Here is a 22,556-nt window from a genome sequence, read left to right as displayed (position 1 = left end):
AAAAAAAAAAAAAAAAACCATAACTCGTAGACAGCGTGCCAATCAGACACAGAGAGACCCACCCAACCCAACAATGAACGCCAGACTCTGCCGATTCAGGGAAACAGAAAGAGATGCAAATTTAATGGAAAGTGATAATCATGCAAACCACAAGTTCCTTACAGCTGCTTGATGATCTTCTCAATGCTCTCGAGGAGGATATCAGCTGCAGAGACGTTAGCATCGGTTCGACACATTTAAGGTTAGGGTAGAAATTTGACTTACCATGGTGCTGCTGGAAGATCAGCATGGGCCTGAGGCGAACGGCGTTGACTCCGCTTCCACCAATGTTGACACCAACGCCCTTGGCCTTGCCGAGGAATTCATCACGCTTGGGGGTATCCCAGGCAATGAAGGTTCCCTGGCCCTTACCACGGAGGTTCTGCAGGTGCTCGGGGTACTTCTCAGCAAGGCGCTGGAGACCAGAATAGAGGTAGTCACCAGTCTGGGCGGTGTGCTCGACGAGGTTTAGGCGCTCGATCTCCTCAATGATACCACGGAAGATGAGGGCACGAGCGGGGTCACCCATCCAGGTGTTGAACTGACGGTAAGGCTTGTTGGGACGCAGGGCAGGGTTGCCGTAGTAGTAACCAGCGGTCTGGGCCTTCTTCGAGAAGGTCACCATGTCGGGAGGGGTCTCGAGGTTCCAGTGGTCGTGGGCCCAGAACTTGCCAGTGGCACCAACTCCAGTCTGCACCTCATCGACGATGAAAAGAACGTTGTTACGCTTAGTGATCTCGCGCAGACCACGGAAGAAGGCAGGAGAGGCGTGGTTGTCTCCACCCTCAGACTGAATGGGCTCGACCACGACGGCGGCGACAGGGTTGTGCCATTCCTTGATCAAACGCTCTGTCTCCTGGAGGCAGCGCTGTTCCTCCTGGGCGTTCTCCTGGGCATGCTCCTCAAGCGGGTACTTGAGGGAGGGGAAAGGTGCCTGGGGCCAGTCGAAGGCAGGGATGTCGAGCTTGTGGATGGGCTTACTGCGGGTGGTAGACAAACTGCCAAAGAGACGACCGTGGAAACCAGACTTGAAGGACATGATCGACAGCTGGGGAGAGCCTGGAGCCTGGTTCGTCATGGTAGTCTTCAACTCCTCCTCAGTGAACTCCTTCTCGGGACCTCCACGCTGCAACTGACGGTAGTACATGAAAGCGGCTTTGTAGGCAGTCTCGTTGGCGTCAGATCCCGCCATGGCGGTGAAGACCTGGTTCAGGCCCTTGGGGGCAACCTTGAGGATGCCGGTGTTCAGGATGTCAGCCCAGTCAGCAGAGGGGAAGTTGCCCAGGGCTGGTCGGTTGATCAAAGAGGTAATCATCTCGGGCGATTGAGCGACTTTGGTGAGATGGGGGTTGTTGTAGCCAACAGGGATAGAAGCAATCTGAGCGTATCTAGTGACGGACATCAGCGATAAGGTAGGCAATACGAAGGAGATGGCATTAACATAGAACTTACACATCCAGGAGGACATTTCCATCCAGATCAGCAATACTAGCACATTGTTAGCCATTGTCACAGCAAGCATGCGTTACCGCGAAGCAAGTGACATACTAGTTACCAATAGACTTGGAATAATCAGTGAGCATGTTCAAGCTTCGCACGTCAAAGACCTTGTCCAGTTCGGCCGTGGCAGCCTTGTTCTTAGGGCCCGGGATGGCGGTGGCCAACTTAGGAGCAGCGGGCTCATCAGCGAAGAAGGGCTTCGCCGCTGCGCGAAAATGCGGGGTGGTGCTGATGGTGCGGGCAGTTGGCATGCGCGTCACCGAGCGCATTCTGAGGCTGGAGCGAGCAATGGAGGCCATTATGATTGATTTATTGTGAGAGATGAGGGTATACAGAGGCGTGGCGATTCTCCCGCTGCGTGGGTTGGGGGAGAAGAAGTACTCCTGGCAGCAGATGTGGGGAGACGGTGATAAGGTAGATAAGAGCTCTATCGCTTTGATCACAGCTCAACCAAGCTCGAGTCACAAGGCAATTGAATCCGCCAGGGGTATAATTTGGAAATTGAGTAGAATACAAAGGAACAAGGAGAATTGCGGCGCCCAGCGAGTCTTATATCACCAAAAATTCTAGGTCTTCTGCGGAATGCCGGCGACTTTGGAGCTCTCTGTTGAGCTGCCCCGCGGCCTGGGGGGGAGCTATCGTCGGCGATTTGGACCAATCAGGGTGTGTTCCACCACCGCCGTCGGCGATAAAAGCGACGTAAGGACACAGAGGGAAACGCTCTGGCTAATCATCTCTGGCCAAATATTTGTCCCAATGAAGAAGGTCTTCGCCGGAATCTATTGCAAATAATCTTAGTCAAAGATTCTAACCATCAATTGTTGTTTGTCACTAATATAGGGAGTGTGTCAATTTCCTCTCGAATTGGAGCTCCATCATTTTTTAGTCTTCCCCACCGATAAGCCGATAAGACGTCACGTTTACACGTTTATCAGTCGTCGGGGTGTGCGATAAAGACTGGTAGTCGCGTGTGACTACTGAAGATCTACCAAGTATAATACATATTCCCGGTTTAGGATCTCGAGTCAACTACTATAAGATCATCGGTGCTACATACTGAGTACATACTAATCTCATCTAAAGGCACCGTCCCAGAAGCTTTTATACCGGAAGTCATGCAGAAGATGGCTGAAGTGGTCGACGACAAAGATGACAATCATCTGTTGAATACTCTCAGATTTGTTGAGACCATCGCGGACTGGTCTCACGTCCGTGGCTTTAATGTGTACCTCCCTGCCCAAAAAGCTATCGAGAATTCAGTACAACAATTCCCAATCATTAGACACGATGAATACCCCAGAAACACCAGTGGGCGACGCCGACGCGCTCGCGCAACTGACCACGCTGGTAACGAGCCTCGCAAACACTGTTCAAACCCTGGCTGAAGCGCAATCTGCTTCCCACGCCCAGATAGCGAACAGCTTATGAAACTGGTGCAGTCACTTGAAGCTCAGATTAGCACCCCAGCTATCCCTAAAGCCCAGGAACTACCCAGTGACTACGGAATTGCCTGGCCTGTTACAGTAATGTCTTTTAGAGTTCAAACTGAATCTCAACCATACAATTTGTGGCGAACTCAATTCTATGTTCAACATTTCTGTTGATCTTTTCTGGCAGAACCAGCAGAGTCCCACAAAGCGGGGGTCAAGCAACAGAAGAAAAGGGGGGGGGGGGGGGAATAAACTAGAGAGGAGAAACGGCAGGCTCGCAAAGCTGGACATCTATCTCTGCATTTGAGCCGACGTTATTCTTTTAGGGGAGTTCAGTTTTCTACGGAAATTGAGTGTTGATTATGGGAACGAAACAAGGTAATTAGAATCGAGTCGAGTGGAAGGGAATTTTATTCTGCATGGAAATAGATTGAATTATTCTTTGATAATACCCGGTCTGGTTTTCATGATCTAAATCACCCAGATACTACCATGTCCCTTGCAGTTATAGACAACATCATCGCCCAATCCCGTTACGCGGACCTCCCAGCAATCTATCCCCTTAGAAGAATCGGAAACACCTCAAACATTTCCACCCACGAGACCCCCATAATCTCTTCCAAGAGCGTCAGTTGCTTTGTAGCCAATATCCCAAGATGAAAGGTTGAATTTCATAGGTATCCGCCAGCTGACCAAAGCAAGAAAAGACAGACTGTTATAGAACGTTGTCCAAGGGTTAGTTCTAACCTATTCTGATAATGAATCAACAGGCAGCCATACATACCTAGCCATCTATTTATGTTTCAAGACAGCATAGCTGTACATGCCATCGAGATTGCTGCAACTTGCTCCGGCGCCCGGATTGTAATATTCTCCATCACAGTTGTTCCCTTTCCAGAAAATAATTCCATATGGTTCCCCCTGGGGATTATAGTCGGCAGACCAATAATTGTGCTCGAGCTTTTGGTAGCGAAGTGGTCTGCCCCTCGTCTCCTACTGAACCAGGGTGCCAGCCACGACATCCGTGGCTAGCATAGAACTTGACGAGTCAAGCGTTGGTAAGGGGAGCAGAGGCGAGAAGAATAATACTTAGAGAAGAATGAAGCTTCATGGTGGTTTAACATACAATGAACTTGGGTCTGGATGTAGAAACGATGAATTTGGGAGTAGAAGTAGAGGCCTCTTTGGGGAAGATTACGATCACTTTATATCTTGCGGCTGGACTACATCTTCCAACTCTTGTACTTTCATTGGACTCATAGAAAGTGTTGGATAATCATCTCTGGGTGGCAGTGTACCCTGTAATTTTAGTGGGTCCTCTGTGGTATCATTGGGCGCGTCCTGTACCCGGATGCAGGATTATAGTAAGTAGAGTAATGAATAATAAGATTGGTGTCCAACATTGAGATATGTTTATTAATGTTATTCAGATCTCAACGTAGAGCTTCCTCTCATTGCCGTTCGAGATTAAATAGGGCGAGTTTCTATCATGCTGAACCCGATGTCACCTGCCCCCATGGCCAGTCCCACGCAGAACGGCCACCTGACAAAAGCCAGGATCCATTGCTTCCTACAAACAGTCCGAATCACTAGTTAGAGTGGCATAAATCTAGTCTAAGTGGCCTAGCTAACTATAGAGGCACATGTTCCTTGCTTCACCCGACCGAAACCCACCTCAAGTCTGTTTGGACTAGGGGAGTGTGGCAGTGTGATGCAACTCTACAACACTTTGTAAACATTTCTAAACTTCGATTGGTTTGAAATCTGGACCCCTATACTTACAGTTACCTAACAGCTTCTTATAGACGCTCAGAGCCGCAGAGTACCTATAAGAATAGTGGGTCATATACTTTCGGATCCCAACTGTAAGCTCTGATTAGGCCAATATCGTTCCACCAGGGTTGCTGGGCGCTTCTGAGATAGAAGTAGTATGTTATGTCCCTAAAGAGCGATTTTCAATGTTAGTTATTTGTGTCTGTTAGCGGGCAGCCTCGCATTGACAAGTAATCACTTCTGAATCTGGGTCTCATTGATCACTTCACTCGGATGGCAGTACTAGGCTTAATTAATTTCCACCTCTGTTCTAACAATTCATCTTCGAACTGACATTCCTGTTATCCCTTGCTTTGGGCTTTACACATTCGACACTGTACATACTCAGTCGGAGATCAATGATTAGAATATGATTCACTATATATCCTGTCCCAGCTATATAAATTCGCTGAGCATACTCCAAGATACTCTTGGAACCCCCTAGAGAACCACAATCCTTTCAGCCTTCACAGCCTCAGCATTCAGTACAAGTACATATATGGTAAACAACGACACAGGAAATTTCCCTATACCCCCGTTCTACCCTCTTCTCAAAACCACTACCCGGACGTTAATTAAAAGACCAAGCTAGCCCAGTTCCACCTAACCAGTGGACGCATGGGGTGGGGCACGTTATTAGAGACTGTGTCCTATCTTCTGAGTATCTAACCTAGCCTTTATTATAAACCATCAGTCAGTGTTAAAGAATTGTATCAACGTGACCTACTAATGGTTACCTGCTACCACCGTTCCCCTCTCCCTCTGGGACTCAGACAGATCGGGTTTTAGGCATTGAAACACTTTTTTGTCGAAGATCGTTCACTCTTACAGTAAATTGAGAAATGTAAGAAAAGTTTACACCCTCCATCAAGCAAGAGTAGGTGAGCAGATTTGAGTAGGGGGCCTAAAAATCAAACTAAACCCTTCCTCCCTAAAGGTGGAACACGATCGTGCGCTTTCCTGGTGACTCTATCCAATTAGTACCATGTGGCAGGCGTTCGATGTGTAAAAGTAAATGTAACCTTCGTAGCAGTGAAGTTAGCCTTAGATCCAATAAAATTTATCTATAGCGAGTGACCCACTCAGTATTATCAAGACCGGTACAGTCTAATGGTCTGCCCTATAAGCCTCATAAGTGGGGCATTACCAATTCATGAAGCCCGTTGATCATTATGAGATCAAAAAGACGGTCAGATATAATCGTGGTGCGACGGAGATTGTCCGAATAGATTATTTCTAGGAGCCTCATTTCAACTTGCTATCTTATGTCGGACTTAGTGTATGCTTTAGACATCTCAGCCGTTGTGGTCTTCGGTCTCCCTAACTGGTATGAGGCCCTAAAGAATGATATCAGATCCTATACATCCCATAGGCCCTGGACTCGGTACCTTATTCTATAATATAAAGTACTGTATATCCAGGACAGACATGAACTCCTTTCCTTTGCCACACCTTAACAGTGGTTAAGAAAAGGCACACACTCTCCTTGAAGACAGTACAACGTTAGTTATGGATGTCAGTTGCAAAAGGTAATTGCTAACACAGCATAGGACACAACGAAACGATCCTATATCGGCTACTATGGGAACCACTACATAAAGTACAATAAGTTCGACACCTATCTACGAGGTAATGATGTAAAGCAGTATTACTGTAAACGCTTCCCCTACAGATATGAAGTCGGCCAATATAATATCATTTGTCACAGAGACACTATAATGAGCTCGCAGAATATTGCTAGCAAGTTCCGACTCGACGGAAAGCAAACCTCGGCGGCTGACCTAGCCTTGAGTAGGATATATCGAGCAACCCAGCAAATATTAGTTATCCAGAACCTAGACACATTTACCCACAGCTTGAGTACTAGTTAATAATCCTCGGAGGGGTTGAGCAAATAACCGATTGAGTTAGCCTCAGCCTCGTAGTAACTGTCGCTCAAACCAAGATAATCCTCAAATGACCCGTTATATCCCTCACCCGACAAGTACTGATGCTGGCCAGATGAGTATTCTATATCAAGGGAATTATCTTCATCCCATCTACTGGTTTGGTCTCTTGATGTCAACCCAGCACTCGCAGATGTATCGGACCAAACACCTGGATTTATTCCCAAGAGACGAGCGTTAAATCTTTCGTCATGCGCTGTAAACGCAGGCAGAATGATGGCCTCGTACCAATCATCCACCTCAACAAGCTCGTCCCATTCCCAATGTCCAACAACCTCTTCTTCTTCAACCACCCAGAGGCAGAGGTATTCATCTTGATAGTCTTGATAGGTCGTACCGTGTGGGTCTCTTACCCCGTAGTAATGCAATTCACTAGCCGCACTGAGAAGGTATCGACCGTGGGCCGCTCGGACCCTTGGATTGATAACCGTAAGCATCTGAGAGCCTCTCTTCCTGGCCCTTGTTAGGGCAAGTCTCCGTGCAACCCCTGCGCAGGTGGTGAATGAGATGTACGGTGTTGGTGTCTGGTTGTTGTCATGGGCGTGGATGGCTAACGATAATGCCCGGGCCTCGAAAGTATCTAGTAGTTGACATGGACATCTTGAATACATGCAGTTTGTTGATGTTGGCTGGACGGCCGAGTGGACATCCCAGGTTCTGAGGAGTGGCTGATTTAGGACTACGTGAGATGCCTGATACCATGGATGGATTTCTTCCTCTGTGGGTGCTGGGAAATATTCCAGAGGAATGTTCTGTGTCAGAATGGATTCTTGTGCCATTATGCTGGATGCACAGTATCTAGTTGCTATATGAGTCGGTTATTTGGTGGTTAGTATTGTGCGTTGCGTGTATGCTGGAGGAAGTTGGGTAGGCACTCTCCACCTGTAATTCTGACAGGAAAAATCTTTTCTCTGTGACCCATCTCTTTGCAGATCTTTCATAAATCAAGGCATGTCATGGTAATCATGACGACTTCTGCTGATGCGTATCTTTAGTAAGGGTAACCCATGTGCATGGCTGCGACTAGAAGGTGCATATTGGGCGATGGTGACAGGTAAACTGCTTTCTTTACAAGACTTGTCAGTCAGAATAAAGGAAGGATAGTAGAGCTTAGATTGGCGATAATGATGCTTGTAACTCCTGCTGGGGCGCCCCAGCGTGAAGTCAAACTTCAAAAATTGCCCTACCATGACGTTGTCAGGGCTATGGTAACAGGGAACTCGCCCGCCACGGTAGTGTGAGATCATTCACATAGGATGCTCTTTTCACCACGTTAATACTAGGGACTGCTGCTGATTCTAATTTATAATGTGTATGACTGGTCGACTACTGACGGTTCACACACAGGCCGATCTACATCTCGTAGGTTGGAGAAGCCGGCCGTCACAGATGAGTGCCACCATAATACCAATTATTATCGAGTGATATACAGGTGTAGTTATGGCTGTTATTGTCAAAATCGGATGGTTGATGTACAAAAGATATGCACCGGATAGATTAGCCTGAATCACACCGGAAGTCTAGAACGTAAGTAGGCTTGGACTTGGGTAACCACCGAAGAGCAATACTCGATTGTAGCCGTTTATAATACCCCTTTCCTTAACAATTGAGCGACGATAGCAAATGTGACAAAGCTGTTTCGCAGGTAATTTGCCTCTAAGCTTATTTTGGCGAAACCTGATAATGACGAACAGACACATCCGCGGTGCTTATTCGGGATTGGCATGGAAAGGCTTCAATGATGGTGTGTTTACCGAGTTCAAAGATAGCACCGAGTTACCTAAGGTGGTATATTCGCATGATACGGTGACTGGTCGCAGCTGAGACAATTAATAAATGTACCTAGTACGGCAATCAGCGAAGGAAACTTAAGGAGCCCATTGTTCAGACTGTCAGGTAAACTATGAATTTTAGTACTTCTGTCAGCTCTTGGCCACACCCTGAAAAAGCGAAGATACCTTGTTTAGTCTTCTCATCTGCTCCACTGACTCGCGTGCTGTCTTTCTGAATTGGCTAAGACCCTAATCTAATGTGTGGATCTCTGTACCTTTCCATATTAGTTAGCAAGCTGAACGTAACCCAGAGAGAGGCACCTATGTTTAGAGCAATTCACCGAAAAAAGAAAGAGGAGTAAAAAGTACGTACTCCAGAGATAGGACAGGCTTAAGTACGATTTGGAAGGTTGGTAGTAATAGCAGGGGTTAGTAGTAGACCCCATAATCGCACATAAGTATCAGGTTACTAGTATCCAGCTAACCTCTAAGAGCACAGAAAAAGGGAGATCAACCAGCGGCGCAGCTGCAGCTGCAACTGCTAGTAACACGCATGGCTTAGTGCTCAGTAGAAGCAATTCCAAGATGATGACGAGACACTAGCACATTGCTAGTAGTATACAATTGTTATGAATAGCGACAGGGATACTACTACAATCATGACATCCCACAACGATCATATCCCTTAACAATAACGATATATCAGATACCAGCAACTTCCCACCATTATGGGGGGTTATTAGGCTAATAGGCCTCTTGGTACTCCAGGCCCTACCAAGATCTGCGCGAGGTCCCTACTAACCTGATACATCTCCACCCATCGCCAGTCATCACCATTAGGGCTTCGTATTCCACGGAGATTGCCGGCCGACGGAGACCGGAAATATTAGTCTACCATGATTCGCCAACAACGGCCGAGGCTGCTTCCTGGATTCTGGGCGGACAGGGATCTATACGACTAGATATGCACGTAATTTAAGTAGCCAGCGTAGTGTATGGACCTACATCCATCCTTAATCTTTTAGTAATAATACTGACGTGTTAAATAGAAATCATGCCACATCGGCGTCGACTATCAACGGATTTATTTCGGAAATGTGGAGATGGTGGGGATGGCGGGATTTAATTCAAAAGGGCTTTGTGGTGGGGCCTCCTTGTGTGCTGTTGCGTAGGGAGGGTGGAAGTATACAGTGCTCGGGTATAATTCTTTAATTCTCATTCTCATTCTCATTCTTTTTTTATTTGCATGGTCCTATCGAACAATTGTAGTGTATCGTATGTATTAATACATGTAGTTTTCCAAATGTACAAGAAGTCAATGTAAGGTGTGGCGGAAAAGGTTATGAGAAACGTGTGGTTTCGTAAAGAGAGAGTTCGAGCTCAAGGATCGTAAAATTAGCAGTCAATGCTTATTGGGACATGATAATGGTATGAAAGGTTGAAGGAATGTCATAGGGAATGTTTGTCTTTGAATGGCGAACTGGTTTGCCGGGTAAGAGATGCGGAAGACTTCTCGCTGCCAGGCGACGTGTATACCGCACTGTCATACTTAAGATCGAAATCTTGGTTGGGCGTTGTGACACGAGCATGATTGGATGGCATGCTATGATCATTACCGGTCGGATCGCTTGGGTTCCGGGATTCGGTCCAAGTCTCCATCTCAACCGTCCGGTAGACCTCAAATCGTTCCAGCTGGCTGTCAGAATGAGGATGATGCGATCGGCCCCTGGAGGGTTTGGTGGAGTGCCTAGACGGGTTGACCGACGACCATAACTTCTGAGGACGACTTTGACCATATCCGGACGCGTATTTCTGGGTGGACTGGAGTAGCCGTGGCAAGAAAAATGCAACGAGAGGTCTCAAGGCGGGCGCAGAGGCACAGATCTAATGAACATTAGCAACGTTTCCTAAGGGGAATTTTGCGACCTTTAGACATACCAATCCCAGGTTGATCTCTATTGATGCAGCGAGAAAGACTGGCCAGCCAAACCAAGTCATGTCGTACGAGGCGATCATACTCTTATACACATAGACCGTCCGGACGGTGCCGGCAACGTTGACCACGATTCCCAGACTAAAAATGGACATCACAGCAATTCGCTGCCGGGCCGGGAGTTTAAGATTCCAGATCAACGGCATCGGGACTACCGTGGATAAGAAGTCGGTAAAGATATTGATGACACTAGCGGCGAATACAACAGCCCCATCATTTAAACAGCGATGAGGGTATGTCGGTTGCATGTCCCAGTAGGCATGGATCGGGCTAAGAAATCGGTATAATGTGAGAAGCAAGAAGAAGCAAAGAATGAAAAGGTAAACATACCTGCATTGGAAAATGCATACAAACAAAAAGATAATACACAGCAGTGCCACCAAGACCATTGCCCCGATCAACACTATATTGTATGTGGTATAGAGGCCCTTGCTACCGGCTCCGAGTAGTCGTTTGCAAAACCATAACAGCGCGAGTTTCGTGATGCTGGATGATAGGGAAAAAAGGATTTGGAAGAGGAGGTTGAACTTGGAGGCAGTTGGAAGCCAGTCCAACGGAACGTCCCATATATGTCGGTTGCACCCATATTGTTCAGTGGCCAAGCAGATGATCACGCACATCGCAATTGTAAACGCCTAGAAGCAGGTCAGAATCAGCCAGTAAGGCCATATGTCTTGTGCAACATACCAGCGCGACTACGATAAGGATGTCGTCGATGCCGGGACTGCATGTTATCTTGAAGCGAGTATAGAGCCTGAGGCAAGTTACGACAAAAGCTAGGGCGGAAAAGACGACGGTCACGATAAGGACAGAATTCCCACGGGTGGCAGGGTCAATATAATTCGGTGTTGGCCATGTCGCCAACACATCGGCTGGGGGCAGCTTCATGTTTCGTGTTTAGTCCGGAGAACCGCAAGTTGTTGATGATGGTAGTCGCCCTTGTCGTTGTACAGTAGTTGGATTTTTTTATTACTCAGTCCAATATGATCATTGCCATTAGCACCCAGGTCGAGTGGTAAGGATCGTATAGGCCATCATTAGGGTGTTAACGTCGTGTCAAGGCTGGTAAGGAGCGAAGAGATATGGATGGATCGAAGTGAAATACCGACATGGGGAGACTGGCAAGATGGTATACTTCACAAATCCCTCACAAGTAGGGCGCGCCCACTCTCGACCGAGACCAGCAAGAGTATGACAGCCTAATTCGTGAGAAGAACAATCCTTGTCCCTTTGGAACCAGGGATGCCGATCAATAATGTCTTTTTGAGAACCAGGGGACAGCCCTCGTGGTATTTGTGGGCTAGGATTTTGGGCTTTTATATTTCCCCATGGCCGACCTAGGTCCAGAGCCACTACATTCACTGCAGGTAGGCTCAAAAGCAGGCACACCATGGGGTTTGGAGGAATGCCGGACTGCCCCTCCCCTGCGTAGTGTGCTGCCACGCGATCGCAAAAACAGAAGCAAATCCGAATACTACCGGGGTTTCACGTTCAGTGAAGCGTGGTGATAGGCAGATCCATGACCCATCGTTCACGTTCTGCTCCACCATAGTTTGTGGCCGATCTAAGTCATGGACCATTAATGGTCGCAGCAACGTCTGGACCCCTGGGCGGAGCCACCGAGTCCAAAAAGTTAAAAGAAATTCCAGTGCCTTTTGGATAAGTGACATTTAGCCGTTGTAACGTCGCTGATTCGAGGATATTAAGCCGACCGACGCGTCCCCTGGAAGACAGGGACCAATTGGTGGTCATCGCAGCTGCGACTTCACTTAAGAAATTGCCAAGTCCCGTGGACACGAGGCTGGCCACCAATCGCGTTACATTGCCTTTTTCTACGGTCAGTGCACCAACAATATATTAAGCCTTTCTCGTATAATATTTATATTATAATAGTCATTGTTCTAGTTTTAAGCAGTTAGTCCACCATTAGTTTCAAGTCCGTGTCCTCCCGTGCTATACTCCAATGATCACTTAGGTGGAACCACTGGAAAGGTAAGCACCGTAGTAGATCTGGGTAGCAAACTCGGCAGTCAAGGTCGAGGTAATTTCTCGTTTACCTTACGTACTGCCAGTAATGACGGACCAACCCCCGCGCGTCCCTCCTTTAGCGAGTTACTACTAATTCACTCTAACTTGTCTTAAATCAGCATCGTGGCCTCTCACCGTGTGGAGAATTGTGGATAGGGCTAACACGGTTTGGGTAGCAGACCACCTGAGCCTGGAGCCCAACAGGTCCCTCATCCCTAAGACTGTCAGTCAATCGAAGTTTCTAAACGTTTCCCATGTAAAAACACCCCCCAATTATAAGCACAAAAGTAAACTAGAGAAGAAAACAAAAAAAAAAAAAGAAAGAAAAGGAAGAAAGAAAGAAAGAAAAAAAAGAAGAAGAAAACAGGAGGGAGGCTCAAACATGTATCTCCAGCGATCTGATACCATGGTCAGACTGATACTACTAGTACCTTTCCACAGTAACATCGCGACTCAATTGCATTTGGTGGAACCACGAGGGTTTCACCGTTTCATGAACCTTAAAAAGGCGATCGAGTCAAAGATTGAAATTGGGTCTTCGGTGGTTTGCATGTGTTTTCCGAGGCAAGCCTCAGCTAGTCATTTAGCTTGCCATTTCCTCGGCCCCATGATTCGGCTAACGGTCTGTGCTTTTTTTTTTTTTTTTTTTCCCACCCAATATCACTGACCATACAAAATATAAAAGGCCCCGTACTCGATATAAGGAATGTACATTATAGATATCTGTACTGAGTACGGAGTAGTCTCGGCTATCTCAGGGATTAAAGTTTGGCCACGTACCTCAAACTGCATACCTAACCGAGGGACATAATATCTAACTAGTATGGCCTACTTTCCTTCGGTCCAAATATTGAGGAAGGATAAATATTATAAAATAAAAAATATATAAAAAATAAATAACGAGAGAGTGAGAGAACTTGAACCGCAGCTGTTCATCCAACGTATCCGCCCTATATCAAGCTTTGAGCGTAATAGCATCGCATTGCAGAAATGGTAATAGAGTTAGTTAAGGTTACTGCTTAAGTAAGTTCGCTCCGTTCAGCCGAAGATAGAACTACACTACCAAGGTACTGTACGTACGGAGTAGTAAGTAGATAAACCGTCTGTCGAGGAAATCTTATATTTGAGTCCCAATGGGCCATGACATCACTGTCCTTTACGTTCCTGGTGGAAATATTTGGTAGTCGTCACTCTTCCTCTCAGTAGGTATCTTTGTACCCACTATGAGGGGTTAATTCGATCTCCATGACATCAAAAAAAGGCTTCTTTTTGGGAGAAAGGATCCTCCAGTGTAGATCATATAAAGTGGATATTTCTATAATCGAGTCAAGACTGGGAAGGGTCTATCCCAAGAAGCTCTGGGAACGTGCCGGCAGATCATAAGTGGACCCAACGACTTCTCCTATCGTTCATGTCAATCATCCGAATCAACAGAATAATTGTCTTTGGCTTCTGGTTTCTATATCCTGAAATGAACCAAGTTTGCTACTTGCGATTATCTATCCTTATTTCCTAGCTGTGGGATATAATACCGAATCAGAAAGGAATACCCACGAGTTAACTCCTATTATGTCGAAAAAGTGATCTGGATTTTGGGAAGGACAACCGTCGGCTTGAAATACCCATGCTAGTCTGATCTTCGCAGACCGTAGCTCTTATTCTTTCACCCCTTTAAGCATCTTTTGATATGTCATTTGTGGATGACACTCCAACCCAAGCCCCAGAAGCGCATTGTACACGACACGACAAACATCCTAATACATGTGAAATGAACAACTACGCTATTAAATGAGTAGAGACACAGTCCTTGTCCTATAATGTACTATTAGGTAAGTAAACCTATGGTCTAGATACCACAAAGGGGCCTTCTCTTCAAGCAAGGCTCTATCCATAAAACAGCATGCTGATATATCAAGCACATTCCGATATCATTTGCCGAAAACACGAGTTCTTTTTGATAAAGTTCAGGAACAAGCTTTGTTCCAGCGGGATGGTACAGTCCCTGAATGCGCTTTGGAACCAATCACCTTCAAGTCTTATATTCACTGTTTAAATAGACAAACCTCAATAATAAGAGTACAACTGAAAGTTTGCTGGGTTGTTGAAGTGGGTATCTTCCTGCACATAGTCCTGAGGGCCGTCGAGTTTATTCCTTACCGATTATTCTATCTCAGTGAAATGAGAGAAGTAAATAGCGAATGGAAATACTTCATAATGCTCTATATTGTGTCTTTTCTGTAGAATTATGCAGTACTACTTATACTGAACTCGTAATTTTTGTTGTACAGTACATTGTGCTTAGAGGCACTCGGTGAGGATTACTTCAGCCTCAGTCAGAAATAACCTAAATGATGCTCTTCTAAGTTGAGAATGTCACATGCATGAGAATAATACTCATGTCCAGTCCTCTGACTCAGTATTAATCTAGACTGAACGAAGCGAACACTTTGATATGGTATTCAGCACTCTATTACTGCATATGGTGAGACCCCCATACAGCCGAACAACCACCGATCTAGTGAGGAATTGAGACATAGAAAAAGCAAGAGAGGAGATGAATCAATGCTGAAAAAGGAAAACGCTACAATACTTTTCTCCCGTATATAAGATACAATTTCCCATACTGGTGCACTTCCAGACTTTTTGACTCCCGCAGCACGTGCATATTTAGGATATCAATCTCCGTTTTGTTCCAACCCAGAACTCGGGATAGCAAAACATTGGTATATGCAGGAATGCTATGGACTTGGTGAGCCTGGGAAAATCGGCCAATCTCCTTTTGCTTCGGATCCTTGGCCCATGGACTCGAAGGTGCTTTCACAATCTTTCAGACAACATCTGTGAACCCGGCCTCTTTCATCGCGGCAGGCCATGTATCCAAGTTGTCCATAGGTTTGCCAAACCTGGCACTCGCCTCTTAAACGAGAGAAACGACCTGTTTTGTATAAGGTGCTTTTTCGATCGAACCGTCATCGGAAAAAATATCGACAGTAAAGCTTTGTATTTCGAAAAATCCACCTGGACGCAGATGAGAGAAGGCTTGTTTGCATAGACGAGGGAAGTCGTGTATAGACCCAGCAAGCTCCCGACCATGGATTTAATCGAATGGATGGGCGTACGACCATTCTGATTCAAAACCATCGATTTCAAATTGACAGTTTGGAGGAACCCTTAGAATCGCATCAAAAAATGAGAGAGATATTCCAACATTGGCATTTCAACACTGACATGGCTCACCATTTCGGCTGTATAGGGCTAAGGTCATTGCCTGCAATATAGCATATAAGCTCAAAGTAAGCAAAAATACAAAATCTGTATCACATACCGATCACTTCTGAGGACTGATATTGACTAGGGTAAAACAAGCTCAGCATGTGGAAGAATAGAACGATGCAAGAAGTGACAACTTGGATAATTTGGTCTCGTACTCCGCAAAATCGACAGCCCAGATTCCTGTGCCCGTGCCAATATCCAAGACTCTTTGTGGGTCTTTGATCGGGGCAATGTGGATTTCCCCATTAAGAATCAAGTTATAGATATGGTGGAGTATGTCCATCCGGTCCTGCTCCTCTTCATCATTTGGCTATAGACATGTGTTAGATCGTCTAACCAGACATCAGGTACCCAGGGGACAGAACATACCAGAGCATACTCGCCTTCGCGGTACGCATGGTATCTCCGACCGTTCTACAAAAGTAGCTGTTATGCGATGTGACCTTTGGACAATGGACCCTAGCAATGCGTACCTCATACCTGATTTCCTAGAACGTTAGCCTAACTATACGACTTGCCCTAAGATGGCAACGGGATGCTGAACGAAGGAAAACAGCGAATATAGGGGCCATACTTGTAATTCAAGACACTCGATGTTATCGATGTCCGGTAACTTTCGGGTACAAGGCTGGATAGAGCGCGTCAGCTAAAACGTGGAGGATTCAATGCTGAACATGAGAATATGTTACGAGTCATTATAAGCAGAATCGTTATCAAGGTAGTGCGCATCCTAATCGTGATTAGCTTGAGCATTGGGCTATCTAGTTATATAATGTGAGAGAACGAGTCAGGAAACATACGTCTGGTTCAATTTCCCGGTCAGTCGTCATCTGGAACTGTTCAGCCATGATTCTCAGATCTGCAAACAGGACGAAGTGCAATTTGAAAGTAGGTGCCATTTGTGGTTCAAATTTTACTGACTGACGGCGGGAAACAACAGCACCCCTCATCTGGGCAATTTTAGAAATAACCAATAATTGACACAACAAACCGTTGAAGTATAACGTGACTATTATAGATCCTGAGTAGTAGGCGGTTCTTTTACCTTTAACGGTATGATATTACAAAGACACTAATGCACCCGCACAGAAGCAAGGGCCAAACATATGTTTGACGGTATCTAAGGGGAATAGAAGGAATGTATACACTGGGGGGTTGCGAAGGTAAAGTAGGCATGGCTCTGTTGTCATGATTGTTACTACTCATAGCAATGGAGTCCGAAGAAATGAGCCCTTTAAAAAGTATATGAAATTCGAAAACTCCCTGACAAGCCCGACGGTTAAACATCAAAGTGTAATAGTAGAGGACCATTAAGATGTCTATTATATCGATACTATGCACGTGTGATCGCAGCTACGCTGGGGTAACCTTATACTATAGCACTACCTTAAAAAGCGGCTATCGGCAGCTATACCCCTAGTCACCGCACCACGGGCTTAACCCTACGATGCTCAGTTACCTTGTGTATATAAAGGACGTAGCGACCCCCTACCCTTGGTAGGAGGTCGGCAACTCTCTACCTCTCATAGCATACCGCTACTTGCAATCACACACGTTTGGGGTATGGATTTCCATACCGATTGAGCCTTCTACATCAACTATACCTTTTGCATCGTGGGCTGCGGATTCCTTGGATTTCATTCGTAATACCCTCGCTTGTAGGCTAGTATACCTAGTAAATAATACCAGAATTAAGTACAAGCAAGCATGAGAAGTCTTAGTCTTAGGGCAGAACAACTATTCAATGTCGTCAACGAAGATCAACATGAACATTTCCTATGTAGGCTAAGTGTCTTTTGAAAGCCCTTCGAGAATGCCATTGGGCGGAATATTAGTATAAAGAGAGTAATACATCCATTTCGAGAGCTTATTATATTCGGGCATATAGGCGCTATTGTATAGCAAATATATCCACAGTTTTTGATTCAGGAGTAACTAATACTATCCGAAGCCAGCTTCCGCATCTTTGCATATGCTGATTCTGGAAACTTACCTGACCCAGCATCTCTCTTCTATAGGTATGGAATCTCCAAGACAACGTGCCTCCTTACGTGTAACGCTTCCAGCATTATCAATGACGTTTTTTATAGCTTCAATATATGAGAATCTCCATGACATCGTGATTCCCCTACCTACCATAGATTGAGTGGGTGGTACAGCGGCGAGGCGATGAGGATAAGTATGATGGTTTTGAATACTATGGTACTATTGTGCACAGGCAGCACAGCCCTTACTTAGTGTCGGGTGATAGAGCCTATCATCGAACGACATATCAGCAGATGATGTTGTGATACTTTTCGGCTTTTCCTTCCTAAGGGAATCTTTTTCCAGTAGAGCTGGAGGCTACACGAGTCAGGAGATGAAATTTGTGGGGCCAGGTCGACAAACAAGCTGAGCAACTCTCATATATTGACTTTGCTTTCAGCTGCGCCATCGTGATTGAGGACCCCGCAATTTATACCATGTATCACCCTTCAAAAGGGCCGACGCATCCCATCAGAAGTTCCTTCTTGCCCTTTCTCTCTTCAACCAAAGGACATACACAGTTATCCACCTTTTTGGCAGAAACCACGATGGTGAAATATATCTATACAGTGAGAGACTAATGGCGAAAATAAAAAAAAAGTTTCAAGACCTCACTAATTTTTGATGTCGTTAGTACGAACTCTCCAACATGACAACATTAGCACAGTATAATGAGTTAGTTACCCCCCCCCTGGTACAATGTTCTATAGGATGAAAGAACACATTACCAAATGTGGTGGTGAATTACTCCCAATCGATCCTTGTGACGAACCAGACGAAGAGAGTGAAAAAGAGGGAGAGATACCCCAAGCATTCCTGTAAATCCCATTCACCCAAATACTTATGTTTTGCCTATACATCTAACACCGCGATTCAGTATATGGTGGGATGATGAGGACGATGCATATGAACTCACGGAGCATGAACACTTTCGCAGTCTCTATTCTAAAGAAAGAGAGGAAGCTGAGCATGAGGAGCTGAAAAAGGCTGCCTGGGGTGATGATTACCACGATCATCCAATCTATCTCGGCTCCGCGTAAGCTACTGTGTGCTGCATGATAAACAATGTAATTAAAATAAGGAGCTCTTAAAGTGAGGTTACATCTGCCAACTCGGCGGATTCATCTACAGTGGACGGAGCACTACTCTACAGAATCCTGTAAATCCTATAGATACTCGATGTCAGACGGTGAGAGCTTCTATTTAAGGCAAAATATAAGTCTTGTCGGTGACAACATAAGGGTCTGTTCAGTTGTGTAGGCGTTATACAATTAGTACACGCATATTAGTGTTATTATTATAAAGTACCATATTCCCCGGATGTACAATATCATTCTCTCTTAGTCTACAACCCCATCTCCAAATCTAGCCGACTGATTGTTTTGCGATATGTTAAGATTATCCTGTGTCACTGTTCCTCGCTTACCAGACAGCCAGGGATAGGACGTTATACTGATGTAGTGATTCTCATATAGTAAGCTAAAATGTCATGCATGGGAGTTTAGTGTCAAGCATCCTCTAAAACTTCACAGTTGAATCAATAGCTAAGGATGTATTATGACTAGATTAGGGTCCCGCGATACCACCAGGGTTATTTATCCTCTGCATGTACCGCACGCTATCCAGAGAGAGCATGAAGTCATAAGTAGCGGAGCTTTTCCACCTCAGCAGGTCGTTGAAGATACTCTAATGCAAAATAACCCGAGGAAAAGAATAGCTATGCTATGCCGCTGTATATAGGTAGTCCACGCTCACCACATAGACTCCTACTCCTAATCAGCAATCTCTCCTCATCAAAATAACAAGGAAGACTAACCTCTGTATGCAGTGTGACCGATGGGCCAGATATCTGTCTCTCCTGTACGACCTGACTCAACGCATCAATCATCTCGATTGGGCCGCATCCACCGATGACCACCCGTTCCTCTGAGCTACTGCCTGAGATGTAGTCCGAGATCAGAAGTCTAATATCTGGTTGTCCTTTCATCGTGTGAAATGCGTCATCAAGTGTGACCCCAGGCGCTGTTGTCTTCCATAATCCCATCTCGATATCGCCGCCACTGGGCAAGGCGTTGGTTAGGCATGCAGATTTATCAGAAATTGGCGTCGGCGGGACGATTGACCCCCCGGATGAGATCGCATCTCGGGTGACATAAATGGAAATATTGACACATGCGCTTTCCTGAAGCTTGGCAAGCTGTGGTTCGAACCATTTGAGTGAGTCTAGAACTAAATTATCGGTCAAATTTTCCCAATGGAACCAGGTCAAACTTAAATACTGGATGTAGGCACACATACCCAGACTCCTGATTGCCCAGAGGAACTCTATCCGCTTCAAAGTGTTACGAGCAGCTAGCTGCTCAAGTAAACCGAGTGCAATGGCAAAAGTAAAGCTGGCACCGCTACCCCCTGCAACCAGAATTACCTTGTCAAATTCCATGAAGACCGGGACCTGCCCATACTCCCCATCCATAGAGCACCTGAGCAATTGACCTTGCTTCTTATGAGCGAGATAATAGAGATCACGGGTGAATTCATCATAAGCCCGGATAACAAACTCAGGAGGGTTTGAGGAGACCATAGTGAATGGGTGAGTCCCAAACAAACGGACAGAAGGCAACCACAAAAACACATGAGACCCAGGGCGGCACAAGACATTGCGCTTAAGCCTAACGTGCACTTCGTCTCCCGGCAAGGCAGTGAGCGTTGCATGGTTTCCGACTGAGAACCAACATACTTTTGGCTAGTCGTACCAGTCGGTCCGAGAACCACATACAAGACGTGAAAATGACAATCACGAGTGTTTGAGTGGATATTTTGGGTCGGTGCATTCCCACCATGATCATGATGAGGATCAACATGAGGAGATGCACCATGTAGAAAACTGTGTCGAGGTGAGTGTTAATTCATTCTGGAGCACATTGAAGATGATACGAAAATCACTTGCCTTCGTAGGATTTTCGAACAAAATACCCTATTGTGGTTAGGCCTATAACCAACATAGCTACCCCAGCAACGGCACCGGCGGCATTATCGATTTCCTGCATCTTGTGAAGACTGCCTGACTGTGACCAACCAGCCAAGTAAACTATGGTGTGGAGGAGCATCATGCCAATGGCGGTATATCCGGCCGTCTTGTGTAGGGGACGTAGCTTTTCATACGATCGTCCGCTTAAGGGAGCAAGTGGAGTATTCCGGAGAGCGAGGAAAACGAGGAGAACGAGGTTTGCAAGAGTGGCCCTAGGTCTATTAGTTAGTGAGCTCTTGAGACTGCAAACTAGGGCGAGGACAACGATACCAGCCGAGACGTTTTCCTACCTGGGATAATGGTCAGTTTCAAAGCCAGGGTTTTGGTTCACGGGACGGACGTACGAATTTGAGGTCTCCCAAATCAACATTGGTCAAGATAAGGATCAGGATGATTGCCCAGTAAACCGTGTGGAAGTAACCACCTTCTAAGATGCAGGCCACAAATCGTTCTACCAATAGTTTTCCGTGTGGATCTATCCCTTACTATTAGCGGGTCTCATACAGAGAAAATGGCGAACGCACCGATGCCAGTGAACAAATGTATCGGTCAAGGGACCTGGCTTCCTTGAACTATACTTGAAGTAGAGAATCCCCAGCCAGTGGTGGACAATAAAAAGAACCATCATTGCCCCGAGGGCAATAGAAAAATACTTGTTAGTCCAGACATTGTTGCTTTGGCGAACAGCTTTTGACTCCATGGTGGTGAAGAGTTTATCAAGCACACTGGACAGAACCTCTACACGTGGGAGAAAAGGAGCAAGGATCATTTCTATAGTGTTCCGCTTTACTATTCAGCAAATCATAGATTCTCTCGTTCCTTCCCGCCTCCGAATCGTTACTAGTTGACAGACTATTATTACTCTGTATAGTAGGTTACAACTATCTTGATCGGATGCAACTTACGATAATAACTAGAATTCACTGGTTATCGAAAACAATGAAGTGATTGTGAGGTCCAAGACAATGTAAGTGCGGTCCATAAAGTAACAGTTTAAGATAGAAGAGCCACGTCTATTTAGTATATATATGTAATAGTTAAAAAATGGTACAAGTGGAGCTAGTATAGGTACTTGATAGTATATGTCTCAAATAACTGAGTATTTTGATTAAAATGTACAAAGACAAATTCTAATTTAGTATATAAAGAAGTGTCCTTATATATAATGGTGTTCTCTATGCTATTAAGGTACCTCAGTTAATGATGTTTTGTCGTATACTTATGGGTGTCCATTAGTCTCTGACATATAGCACGGAAAATGTATCTGTTTTTACCAGAGTATAGATTATCGATTTTCCTGGGTTAAAACCTTATACCGAGAGTTTCCGATATCATATTCCGGCTAATATTCAGATTCCTTAATATCATTATTATTATAATATTCTACGGCCCCGTTTAAGGATCACATTCAGGGCCTTTGCCGCCAGGAGTCCCAGCATACTGGGAGCAACCAGTGTGTGTACCGCAGATATCAGGGCTATGGAGTGTTACGCTGCTTTTACATCACTCCAGGCTCTGTCCAGATGATCGGAAACCACATATTAGTGGGCCCTTGGGCATACCAATACCGGCTTGAACGACTTAGCCAATACCTTTTTTAGCAAAGCCTTCAGTACCCGAATCGGCCACCTTTTAAAAAGTGATTTAGTGCAACATACGGAGCCACTGAGAGCAACATAACCACCAATGATATCAGGATACTACTGGATT

General features: G+C 45.5%; 6 protein-coding genes across 6 annotated transcripts; 1 reads left to right on the top strand and 5 right to left on the bottom strand.

Annotated features, from left to right (window-relative positions):
• On the bottom strand, window positions 1–2,033 carry gatA (4-aminobutyrate transaminase gatA). The gene is made up of 4 exons (XM_032065370.1): window positions 1,588–2,033; window positions 1,492–1,527; window positions 265–1,427; window positions 1–205 (listed from the first exon to the last, which is right to left on the bottom strand). Exons 1-4 carry the CDS (start codon window positions 1,836–1,838, stop codon window positions 159–161), a joined length of 1,497 nt encoding a protein of 498 aa, XP_031932236.1. The 5' UTR covers window positions 1,839–2,033; the 3' UTR covers window positions 1–158.
• A 1,187-nt stretch (window positions 2,034–3,220) lies between these two features.
• On the top strand, window positions 3,221–4,134 carry BDV27DRAFT_121448 (uncharacterized protein). Its single transcript, XM_032065369.1, has 2 exons — window positions 3,221–3,681; window positions 3,754–4,134. Exon 2 carries the CDS (start codon window positions 3,768–3,770, stop codon window positions 3,999–4,001), a length of 234 nt encoding a protein of 77 aa, XP_031932235.1. The 5' UTR covers window positions 3,221–3,681; window positions 3,754–3,767; the 3' UTR covers window positions 4,002–4,134.
• Window positions 4,135–6,648: 2,514 nt separating this feature from the next.
• On the bottom strand, window positions 6,649–7,506 carry BDV27DRAFT_153421 (uncharacterized protein; the record flags this gene model as incomplete). The annotated part of the gene is made up of 1 exon (XM_032071776.1): window positions 6,649–7,506. One exon carries the CDS (start codon window positions 7,504–7,506, stop codon window positions 6,649–6,651), a length of 858 nt encoding a protein of 285 aa, XP_031932234.1.
• A 2,200-nt stretch (window positions 7,507–9,706) lies between these two features.
• Window positions 9,707–11,740, bottom strand: BDV27DRAFT_121446 (uncharacterized protein). The gene is made up of 4 exons (XM_032065368.1): window positions 11,180–11,740; window positions 10,823–11,127; window positions 10,438–10,762; window positions 9,707–10,383 (listed from the first exon to the last, which is right to left on the bottom strand). Exons 1-4 carry the CDS (start codon window positions 11,378–11,380, stop codon window positions 9,949–9,951), a joined length of 1,266 nt encoding a protein of 421 aa, XP_031932233.1. The 5' UTR covers window positions 11,381–11,740; the 3' UTR covers window positions 9,707–9,948.
• A 2,275-nt stretch (window positions 11,741–14,015) lies between these two features.
• BDV27DRAFT_141506 (S-adenosyl-L-methionine-dependent methyltransferase) lies at window positions 14,016–16,641 on the bottom strand (the record flags this gene model as incomplete). The annotated part of the gene is made up of 6 exons (XM_032069826.1): window positions 14,016–14,036; window positions 15,111–15,344; window positions 15,456–15,559; window positions 15,659–15,690; window positions 15,949–16,103; window positions 16,594–16,641. 6 exons carry the CDS (start codon window positions 16,639–16,641, stop codon window positions 14,016–14,018), a joined length of 594 nt encoding a protein of 197 aa, XP_031932232.1.
• Window positions 16,642–19,569: 2,928 nt separating this feature from the next.
• On the bottom strand, window positions 19,570–21,546 carry BDV27DRAFT_141504 (ferric reductase family protein; the record flags this gene model as incomplete). Its single annotated transcript, XM_032069825.1, has 8 exons — window positions 19,570–19,584; window positions 19,635–20,047; window positions 20,117–20,503; window positions 20,556–20,702; window positions 20,766–21,058; window positions 21,117–21,136; window positions 21,191–21,273; window positions 21,333–21,546. The coding sequence occupies 8 exons, from the start codon at window positions 21,544–21,546 to the stop codon at window positions 19,570–19,572; spliced, it is 1,572 nt and encodes a 523-aa protein (XP_031932231.1).
• Window positions 21,547–22,556: the final 1,010 nt, after the last annotated feature.

The sequence above is a fragment of the Aspergillus caelatus genome (assembly GCF_009193585.1).
Source record: "Aspergillus caelatus strain CBS 763.97 unplaced genomic scaffold BDV27scaffold_15, whole genome shotgun sequence".
In the NCBI taxonomy this organism is placed as follows: domain Eukaryota; kingdom Fungi; phylum Ascomycota; class Eurotiomycetes; order Eurotiales; family Aspergillaceae; genus Aspergillus; species Aspergillus caelatus.
This window is presented reverse-complemented; position numbering and strand designations above follow the sequence as displayed.

Bases quoted from the DNA above. Each gene is read 5' to 3' on its own strand.
- gatA (XM_032065370.1), bottom strand. From the start codon at position 1,838: ATGGCCTCCATTGCTCGCTCCAGCCTCAGAATGCGCTCGGTGACGCGC. The intron at 1,428-1,491 runs GTAAGTTCTATG...GTCCGTCACTAG, and splicing joins GGAAATGTCCTCCTGGATGT to ATACGCTCAGATTGCTTCTA. The intron at 206-264 runs GTAAGTCAAATT...ACGTCTCTGCAG, and splicing joins GATCTTCCAGCAGCACCATG to CTGATATCCTCCTCGAGAGC.
- BDV27DRAFT_121448 (XM_032065369.1), top strand. From the start codon at position 3,768: ATGTTTCAAGACAGCATAGCTGTACATGCCATCGAGATTGCTGCAACT.
- BDV27DRAFT_121446 (XM_032065368.1), bottom strand. From the start codon at position 11,380: ATGAAGCTGCCCCCAGCCGATGTGTTGGCGACATGGCCAACACCGAAT. The intron at 10,763-10,822 runs GTATGTTTACCT...CCGATTTCTTAG, and splicing joins GTATGCATTTTCCAATGCAG to CCCGATCCATGCCTACTGGG. The intron at 10,384-10,437 runs GTATGTCTAAAG...AATGTTCATTAG, and splicing joins TAGAGATCAACCTGGGATTG to ATCTGTGCCTCTGCGCCCGC.